Below are 10,647 nucleotides of genomic sequence, written 5' to 3' on the forward strand. Positions count from 1 at the left end.
ACCTGACCACAGCTGCTTCCAGAGGGAAGTGGGTCGTAAACAGCGTTGCTTTCGGTTACCGAACAGTTCAAAGAGAGTTCCATAAAATAGTTAAAAAAGAGTTCGTAAAATACTTCAAAGAGTTCCTTTGGAAGTTGAGCAGATCCTGCCATCTGTCCGCTTTGAAGTCCTCAGACCAGAACAACATCCTTCTGTTGATTACCATACATGAGAGAACACAGGAACACCATCTTGCTTCCCCCTTACACAGTGGAGTTTTACGAGCCTTACTATTGGTAGGTTTCAAAAGACAGCCTTTTGTCTTCTTATCAGGAACACAATGTAATACAAAGTTTTTGTGATCATTTAGGAACAATTATTCTAACAGTAACTTTGAACAAGTTGCAAACAGACCCTTTTATTTTTTTTTCCCAAATATTTTTATTGAATTTTGCAGACAATACAGCATGATGAATCATGGCAACAGCAAGTTGGAGTATCTGCACATTTTTCAATAAGTAACATACTAAACCCCATCCCTTACCATACCCACCCACTTAATTCCCAAGGTAATTGTCGCCTAGTGCCCACAACAAATATAGACACACATGAATATATGCAAACTTAGCTTCAATCTAACAAACTACATTGAAGTAAATAAAGAGTAAATAAGGTGAAATAAATAAATAAATAATACCTAAGATATACAATAAAATATAACGTAAAAGTAAATAAACACAAGGAATGAGGGGGGGGGGGGGGTCTTCAGCGGTCAGTTCTGTCTAAGTTGGGTTACCCGAATCGCTTGGGGTGATGTCAAGCTTGTCCCTAATAAGGTCCAGGAGGGGGCCCCAAGTTTTATGGAAAGATGCCACAGATCCTTTCTGCGAGAACCGAAGCTTCTCTAATTGCAGACACCGCAAGACATCTCGTATCCAATTGTTATGGCTCGGCGGAGACGCAAGCTTCCATTTAAAAAGAATTGTACGCCTAGCCAGCAGAGTCGTTAACGCAATGACATGACGAGCGGTTGCAGGTAAACCGTCCACCTGCGGAACGCCAAAAAGGGCAGTCAGCGGGCTGGGTGTTATTGTTCTATCAAGGGCCTGCCCGACAGTGTCAAAAATAGCCGACCAAAAACTTGAGAGTTTTGGGCACGTCCAGAACATATGCAAATGGTCAGCTGGGGATTGTCTACAGCGGTTACAAGCGTCGCTATGGTTGGGGTATATTTTAGCCAGTCTAGCATTAGTAAAATGTGCTTTATGTAGTATCTTACATTGTATTAGGCCATGCCTAGCGCATATAGATGATGAATGCACCAGCCTCAAAGCCTCTCTCCACCGCCCATCAGGTATAGGTGCCCCAAGGTCATGCTCCCAGGATTCTCTGGCAGGTGAAGTGTTGAGTGGATTCAGAAAGCAGATTTCATTATATATTACAGATATCAAACGTCGTTTGTCAGAGTCAAAGGAGAGAAACCGATCAATTTCTGCTTCTGGGGGGCGGTTGGGAAAATGGGGAAATTGTTTTTTAATAAAATGCCTTATTTGAAGGTATCGGAAGAAATGTGTATTAGGTATATTGTATCTTGTTGACAGAGAAGCGAACGAAGAGAACACTCCATCGTGGTACAGGTCGTTGAGGATTTTAAGGCCGTTAGTTGACCAGGTGCGAAACGCAGAATCAGAGCAGGCAGGGATAAAGGCGGGATTGTTCAAAATCGGAGCACCGCTGGAAGCTTTGTGCAGGCCATGATGTTTCCTAAATTGAGTCCAAATTTTAATAGTATTTTTAACAACTGGGTTTAGGGAGGTCCCCAATGAACATAAGGGTAGCTGTGAGCAAATCACCGCGTGCAGGGAACCATTAGACGATGCTACCTCTATGTGAGCCCAAGGTGGACAGGCGGCTGGGGAGTCGCAGCGGACCCAGTACAGAAGTTTATTGATATTGCAGGCCCAAAAATAATTTCTAAAGTTTGGAAGTGCTAGACCACCCTCCGTCTTAGGGAGCTGTAGAATGGCTTTCCTAAGGCGGGCTGGCCTGTTTTGCCAAATGAAAGCAAGAAGTTGTTGATCAAGGCCAACAAAAAATGATTTGTTGAGACATATAGGGATGTGTTGAAAGAGATATAAAAATTTCGGAAGTAAAATCATTTTTATGAGGTTAGTGCGGCCAACCAGGGAGAGGGGGAGGGCAGCCCACCTGGACAAGTCCGATTTACATTTGTCTAACAGTGCTTGAAAGTTTTTACGAAACAGCTCTGTGGGAGAATTCGAGACAAACACGCCCAGATATTTAAAACCGTCCTCCGAGATCCTAAAGGGGAATTGTGAGCGCGGGAGTGACCTTGCCAAATTATTCACAAAAAATAGTTCGCTTTTCTGAATATTCAGTTTGTACCCTGACAAGCGACCGAACTGATCTAGAATCGATAGTATATGGGGAAGCGAGGACGATGGGTCCGAAACGAACAACAGAAGATCATCTGCATATAGGGAGAGCTTATGAACCCGACCAAAACGAGTGATACCCTTAAATTCCTCCAAATTCTTAAGCCAAATAGCAAGCGGTTCAATGGCTATATTAAACAGCAAGGGTGAAAGCGGACATCCCTGCCGGGTCCCACGCTGGAGAGGGAAGTAAGCTGAACGGATGCCGTTAGTATGTACGGAGGCAAGCGGAGTCTCGTACAGGACTCTAACCCAAGAAATAAATTTAGGATCAAAACCAAATTTCTCCATAATAAAAAATAAATAGCCCCACTCCACCCTATCGAACGCCTTCTCCGCATCCAGCGCCACCACAACCTCCGGAGTATCAGATGGCGGAGTGAGAACTATGTTCAACAATCTTCTGGTATTGAAGAATGGATGTCTCCCCAGCATGAAGCCTGTCTGATCGGCCGAAATTATTGAGGGCATCACGGTTTGAAGACGCGTAGAGAGAACTTTCGCCAGAATCTTACAGTCCACATTCAAGAGCGAGATCGGTCTGTAGTTACCACAAGAGGTAGCATCCCTGTCTTTCTTAAGAAGTAATGAAATGGAAGCCTCTGACAGAGTCCCTGGTAAGCGGCCGGCGTTGAAGGAATCATTGAACATTCTTGCTAAAATGGGGGATAACAGTAATGAGTAAGCCTTGTAAAATTCAACTGTGAAGCCATCAGGACCGGGCGACTTTCCATTTTGCATAGATCGAATTGCCTCCTGTATCTCTGACGAGGAAATGGGTCTACCCAGCTCCCTGGCAATGTTTACATCAATGCAAGGATATGTTAATGAATCGAGGGGGTTGGGGCAAATCGCGGAGATAGGAGAACATTCAGAAGTGTATAATTTAGTGTAAAATTCAGAAAAACACTTATTAATATCAACTGGATCAGAAGTATAACTACCATCGGGTAGTTTAATTTTGGGAATCGACCGCGATGCGCAAGCAGCCCTGGCCCGTTGAGCTAAAAGTCGGCCGGCCTTGTCTCCATGTTCATAGAAGCATTGTTTGGATTGTCGCAGTTGTCTTTCTACTATGTGCGTCATAAGCAGGTCATGTTCCGAATGTAGCAGAATACGTTTTTTATACAGGGATGGAGATGGACAAACAGCGTATACATTGTCGAGGTCGAGGAGTTCTTTAGCAATTTCCGTCAGCCTAGCCCTCTCAGTCCTCCTCATCCTGGAAATATAAGCGATCACCTGTCCCCGGACAGTAGCCTTAAGTGCTTCCCACAAGATGCTATTTTCAATGTCAGGGGTGTCATTAAACTCAATATAGGTACGAATTTCTGTTTCAACAGAATCTTTGAACTTAATGTCCGAGAGCAAGTGAGAGCTGAACCTCCACATTGTGCGGCCGGTCACACCTTGCGGAAATTTAATGTCGACTGAAATTGGCGCATGGTCAGAGACGGCTATCGGGTGGTAGTCACATGCGCTAATACAATGCAAGAGATTGTTATCTATTAAAAAGAAATCAATACGGGAAAACGAATGGTGAACGTGTGAGAGGAATGAAAATGCCTTCCCATGCGGGTTCCTGAATCTCCAGGGATCTGAAAGTCCTACTTGGTTTGCATAAGATGACACAGCCTCTGCTGCTTTGGATAGTGTATTTCGAGTATGGGAGGATCGATCAAGAATCGCATCCTGGACTAAGTTAAAATCCCCGCCTACGATTATGCGGTGGCTATCGACGTTGGGGATCCTAGCAAAAAGTCTTGTGAAAAAAGTGTCATCATCCCAGTTAGGTGCATACACAGAGACTAAAATTACTGGTGTGTTCTGTAACGTGCCCGAAACCACAACATAGCGACCTTCATTATCTTCTATAACGTCTGCTGGCTCAAACATAACACGCTTATGGATAATTATGGCTGAACCTCTAGCCCTAGCAGAAAATTTGGAATGGAATAAGTGGCTCATCCAAGACCTCTTAATACGGAGAATTTCTGATGTCTTCAGGTGTGTTTCTTGCAGAAACATAATGTCCCCTTTAAGATGCTGCAGCCGAGTTAAGACTTTACCAATTTTGACAGCGTTGTTCATGCCCTTGGTGTTCCAAGAGATGATACGCACTCCGCCACTCGTCATCCTACCAGCATCCGCCATCTATTAGACCCCAACAGTAAATCTGTGTGACACGCCTTAGACCCCACGGGGAGGGACGGGAGGGAGAGAAGGAAGACATAGCAGCAAAAAAAATAAAAAATAATAATAATAACAAAATAGTACAAAACACCAAACTAGTAATGACAGAAAGACACATTTCAACAAACCCCAATAGATTAGAATGCAATTACCCTTACTACCCACCCTAAATAAGAACCTTATCTGAGCTCTCTCGCTCTTACTTAGCCTAACTTGACTAATGTTAACTTCCGGAGTCTCCTCCCTTACAGTAGCAGTAATGAACTCCATAAAGCGAAATAAGAATTTAAAGTGAGCCTACTATCATGAGACGCATCCCAACCTGAGTGTATAGTAATATAGGAAATATTAAACCGAAATAAACAAACAAGGCACATACCGAAATGTACAGTGCACTGCACCAGTAGCTGTAGTGATGTTTTTTGGACCAAGGAGTGCCTCATAATGTGCATACGAATAACTAGTTCGGATTAAAACAAATTAGGATGCATAATCAAAATGTGTTACAAATAGCTTGGCCCCTCAGGAAAAAGAAGAAAGAACGCCCGGTACGGAGCGGAACAAACAAACAGACCAAAAATAGTTACGACCATCTATGTTGGAAATTATGTGACCACCGTTAGCCAGTGTGTAAATTGCAACACTCAAACATTGCTTCCTATTATGAACACACGTCTAAAATGGTGGTCAAGGTTTAGAACAGCAAAACAAACAAAGGCCCACAATGTCCACAGTGAATGTAAAGTTATCATAAGTCAGGCCTCTGAAAAAGTTGGAACTTACAGTCTTTATTCCAGGAGCTGCACAGTCCTGGTGCAAATTGTTGTCATGTCCAGACGTATTTTAGTGGTAAATAGCCATCCAAGCCCATCAGGTATCTTGCGTGCGGATTGATGTCAAGAAGTCCTCAGCCTCTGTAACCGATCCGAGTCTCTTCTTACCACCATCCTTCGTTACTATGACAAGCCTGGCCGGGAACAGTAATGCTGGTCGTAGGCCCATTTGGTAGAGCTTCGGCATCACATCGCGGTATTTTTGGCGTTGTTCCACCACTTCAGGTGCGTAGTCCTCGAAGATGGCGACGGGGTACCCTCGGTATTGTAGCTTGCCTCTCCTGGCCCTGGCCTCGCGGATAATTCTCTCCTTCACCTGGTACTTGTGTAGCCGTATCAGAACGGGCCTCGGTCTCTGGTCTGGCTTCGGCTTGCTAGCGAGTGTTCGATGAGCCCAGTCGCACTCCGGCGGTGATTCAAAGAAATCCTCGTCAAAAATCTCCTTCAGTAGTTCCGCAAAAAAGGTAGTTGGACGTGGCCCCTCCACGGACTCTGGTATGCCGACCACTCGGATGTTGTTTCGCCGACTCCGGGATTCGAGGTCGCTAACTTTAGCACGTAGCTTAGCCTCGATGTCCGTTAGCTTAGCACATGTTGCTTCCAGTGCTAGCAGGCGTTCGTCTTGCAAAGTAGCATTTTCTTCGAGTGAGGTAATTTTCTGAGAGTGTTCAGAGACCTTGGTGTGTACCTTATCAATCTTTGTCTCGAGTGTAGAAATTGCTGTCCTGAAGTCCGTGGAGAGGGCCTGGCGGTGTTCTTCCAGAAGCTTAGCTATAGCCGACATACTGACTTCACCGGCACCTCCGTCGGAAGAGCTAGGTCCGGCCCCGGTATCTCTGGCGTTCCGCTTCGTCGAGTGAGTTGGCATTTCTTGCCGGTTGCAACTCCGGAGTAATATATTCACCAGCTCGCTGGCTTTGTTTATGGAGTTTTAAAAGAGTGGCAATGTAAAAAGTTGTGGGAGGGAGACTCAACACGTGTCTACTCCATCTTGCCCAGACCGGAAGTTTCCAAACAGACCCTTTTATACGTCATACTAATTATACTTGGAGAAAAATCATACAGTACATTGCTGCTTTTTGTGGTGATAACACACAATCCATGAGAGTACTGTTGTTTTCCTAGTTTGTAGCTTTGAGAGCAGGGTACTAAAGCGGTCACCACTCCACCATGTTCATATTCATTTCATCTTCCCAATAGTTAGATGTTGGCTCATGTGGTTTCTCTCCTTATTTGAACAGCAAAAAAAAAAAAGTGTCACCTATGTTTGCATGTCTTCGCCCTTATTTGTCTTTCTATGTGAAGCCAAGTATTTTAACGAGAAATTCATGGCAGTAGTGATGTTCACTTAGCTCCACCTGCAGGCTGTATACTCCCATGAGAAGGTGAAAATGGAGGGCACTATCACCCAGCAGACCAAGCTCATAGACTTCCTCCAGACCCAGGCCCATGGTGGTTCAAAGAAGAAAAAGGTGACATGACTTTCTTTACTTAGTTGTATTGTTTCTAAGTAGTAGGGGTGACCGATACTGCAAATGTCGGTTTTGATCAGATACCAAGTACAAAACCCAAAACCAGTTGGCACGTTGTGTAAAATGTGTAACTCTGACGACAAAAATTGACCAAAAACATGCTGGTTCTCAGTAGGATATAATTATTATTCTTCCAAAGCTAGTACTAAGTGCTTTTACTTCCTATTGTATGTATGTAAAATATTCAAGGGACTCATTCTGACAAGGACTGCTAATTAATTGATTATAAATGTGCAATTAAGTATGAGTCACTCTGTATAAATGGTTGTTTCTATTCCCTCAAACCTCTTTGCACAGCCATAAATCATACTTCTAATTGTCGATCCTTCAGGGTCTTTTTGGACGTCGGCGTGAGGACCTGTTGACTGCCATAGCTGCTCAAGCCCAGGTCCAGGGACAGAGTCCGGGTCAAGTCTCCCCTGTGCCCACCATCCAGCCAGTCCCCCTGCAGTACAGTGACATGAAGGTGGCACTGGACAAAGAACGAATTCGCTGCACTGAGCTTGAAGATGCTCTTCAGAAAATGAGAGCAGAATTGCGATCGTTAAAAGAAGAAGGTGAGAACAGTGTCCTGCAGCAATTTATCTTCTCTTCTACAAATGGACAAAAAAAAAGTCCATCAGTTATTTCTCTCTCACACCGTTGCCATAGGAACTGGGTCTAAATTCTGAAATAGTTATTTTGGAGATGCTGAGAGGAGCAAAGAAACAAATCAACTTGCTAAAAAAAAATTAAATATCAGCCAAGGCGCAGTTTAGAAGCAATGTTATCTATTTGTAGTGGTTGGTTTGATCCAGATGATGTCATATCTAATTTGCATTAATGGCAATATGCATGTAAAACATTTAAACATATATTTAAAGACACATCTTTGTGTTATTATTACCGTATTTTATTTGGTACATGGTGTAATGATAAGTGTGACCAGTAGATGGCAGTCATACATAATAGATACGTGTAGACTGAACTATGATGGCAATATGACTGAAGTAAACAACACCAACATTTTATGTTCCATTGAAAATATAAAAACATTACACACGGCACTCAAAAATCTATCATCATAATACAGTCATCACACAAGATAATCATCAGAGTATATACATTGAATGATTTACATTATTTACAATCCGGGGTGTGAGATGTGGGGGGGTAGGTTTGGTTGATATCAACACTTCAGTCATCAACAATTGCATCATCAGAGAAATGGACATTGAAACAGTGTAGGACTGACTTCAGTGTTTCCCATAAACTGCCAAGATACCTGTGGCGGTGGGGGCGTGGCTATGGGCGTGGTCACCATGACATCATCGAGTAATTTGCATAATTTACTACAATTTGATTTTCTCTAAAAAGGCTCAAAAAATGTATACTTACTAATTAATAATAACAGTTTTGTTTTAAACGTCCATCCATCCATCCATCTATCCATTTTACAATATAATTACAACACTTTATGTACATATTTATATACAGATTTGAACAATAAGTTATTCACTGAAATATATTTATTAATTGTGGTTCTTACAAAAAATATATCTTATAAAATGTAAAAGGTAAAATGTCTCAAAGCTCTGCCCCTTTAATTAGTCCGTACTAAATAATTTAACTTTAGCCTACTACTACAACCATATTATTTACCAGCAACATAAAGTGAAACAGAGGCAGAGGTGTCCTGCCACAGTCAGTAACAAATAAACAGAAAACAGTAGTGGTGGTAGATAGACACAGAGCTTCATCAAACATCTGATCCACTGAACAAAGAGCTCCAAAAATCTTGAACTTTAGACTGCCATCAGTTTTAGTCCCTACACTTAACCATGTGTTTCCTACTGCCTGCAGACTTTGCACTCTTTGTTATATACACATGTTGTGTTTCTAATATAAATACATTTAATAAAGTCAAATACAAATAAGGCAACAAGAGAAGTATCCTACACTTCTCTTTTGTAAAGTAAATCTGAACAGCCGATATGGGCATCTACATCAACTATATGATTTGCCTGAGAAGCTGGAGGGGACAAAACATTTTTTTTAATTTTTTTAAAAATGTATTTATTTATTTTTTATTTTTTTGTGGCGGACGTAATTCTTTCGTGGCGGGCCGCCACAAATAAATGAATGTGTGGGAAACCCTGGACTTGGTAGGATATGTACAGCAAGTAGTGGACATAGAGAGGGAGATCAGAAAGCATAAAAATAAGTATCTACATTTGATTATTTACATTTGATTATTTACAATCCGGGGAGGTGGGATGTGGAGGGGGGAGGGTGTTAGTTTAGGGTTGAAGTTGCCTAGAGGTGTTCTTTTAGTGCGGTTTTGAAGGAGGATATAGATGCACTTTCTTTTACACCTGTTGGGAGTGCATTCCATATTGATGTGGCATAGAAGGAGAATGAGTTAAGACCTTTGTTAGATCGGAATCTGGGTTTAACGTGGTTTGTGGAGCTTTCCCTGGTGTTGTGGTTATGGCGGTCATTTACGTTGCACCCTATGGTCCGGAAAATACGGTAGTTATTAACAGTGTTAATAAATTACTTTTTCAAAGTAATTATGGTAACTATTTAAATGAATTACTACTGGAATCACTCTCAGTAAATGTAATTAATGTCTTGGAAAAGTATTTATTACGTTACTTTAAATGAATAAAAAATTGTGAATATTTGGCGAGATGTTTCAAGAGATCAGATTGCGTTAGTGTGCGCCATTAAAACGTGGTGCTGGTTGCTAAGTGACATTTGACAACAGTACAGACTGTGTTAGCTCAGCATTGGCAGTCCACGGAAAGTGACTGGTACAAGATGGCAGCTCATGTTGAATGTGCTCACTGCAAAAGCGATTGAACGTGCATTCTTTAGTGGCTGTGTCTCTCCTTGTCCAGAAACAGGCTATTGTAGATTACATGGTTATCATTTCATTGAATTGTTCATTAATCCTTGCCATTGGTAGTAGTTTGAAGTAGTAGTTGTTGTGTTGGTATAGTTACTGACTGACTACTTTTTTGAGATTGATACTTTTATTAGTAGATTGCACAGTACAGTACATATTATGTACAATTGACCACTAAATGGTAAAACCTGAATAAGTTTGTCAACTTTTTTAAGTCGGGGTCCACTTTAATCAATTCATGGTACAAATGTATACTATCAGCATAATACAGTCATCACACAAGTTAATCATCAGAGTATATACATTGAATTATTTACATTATTTACAATCCGGGGGGTGGGATGTGGAGGGGATGGGGCGGGGTAGGTTTGGTTGATATCAGCACTTCAGTAATCAACAATTATATCATCTGAAAAATGGACATTGAAACAGTGTAGGTCTGACTTGGTAGGATATGTACAGCGAGCAGTGAACATAGTGAGCTCAGAAAGCATAAGAACAAGTATATACATTTGATTATTTACAATCCGGGGAGGTGGGATGTGGTGCTACGCTGATGCTATATGTTGACATACATCCACCTCAAAAGTAGCATGCCATGTTACATCACAACTATCAGTATCGGCGTTGTAACGTACGTAAAAAATAATTCATTAGCTATTACAGTTAAGATGTATTTGTTTTTTTATGCCTTTTTGCTTTATTATTCAATTTTGGATAGTTTTTGCTATTTTTTTTTCCCGATTTGCTACGGGCCCATAAAA

General features: G+C 41.7%; 1 protein-coding gene across 5 annotated transcripts in view; it reads left to right on the plus strand.

Moving 5' to 3' along the window:
• LOC133652599 (citron rho-interacting kinase) overlaps positions 1–10,647 on the plus strand; it is a 156,223-nt gene that overhangs the window by 95,917 nt on the left and 49,659 nt on the right. For 3 of the 5 annotated variants that reach the window (XM_062051534.1, XM_062051532.1, XM_062051536.1), the window contains 2 exons: positions 6,814–6,933; positions 7,325–7,550. In XM_062051534.1, the coding sequence (XP_061907518.1) occupies positions 6,814–6,933; positions 7,325–7,550 (346 nt within the window). The remainder of the gene's footprint in view (positions 1–6,813; positions 6,934–7,324; positions 7,551–10,647) is intronic. The other 2 variants (XM_062051535.1, XM_062051537.1) reach the window with 1 other exon arrangement.

This window comes from Entelurus aequoreus, linkage group LG06 (genome assembly GCF_033978785.1).
Source record: "Entelurus aequoreus isolate RoL-2023_Sb linkage group LG06, RoL_Eaeq_v1.1, whole genome shotgun sequence".
NCBI lineage: Eukaryota > Metazoa > Chordata > Actinopteri > Syngnathiformes > Syngnathidae > Entelurus > Entelurus aequoreus.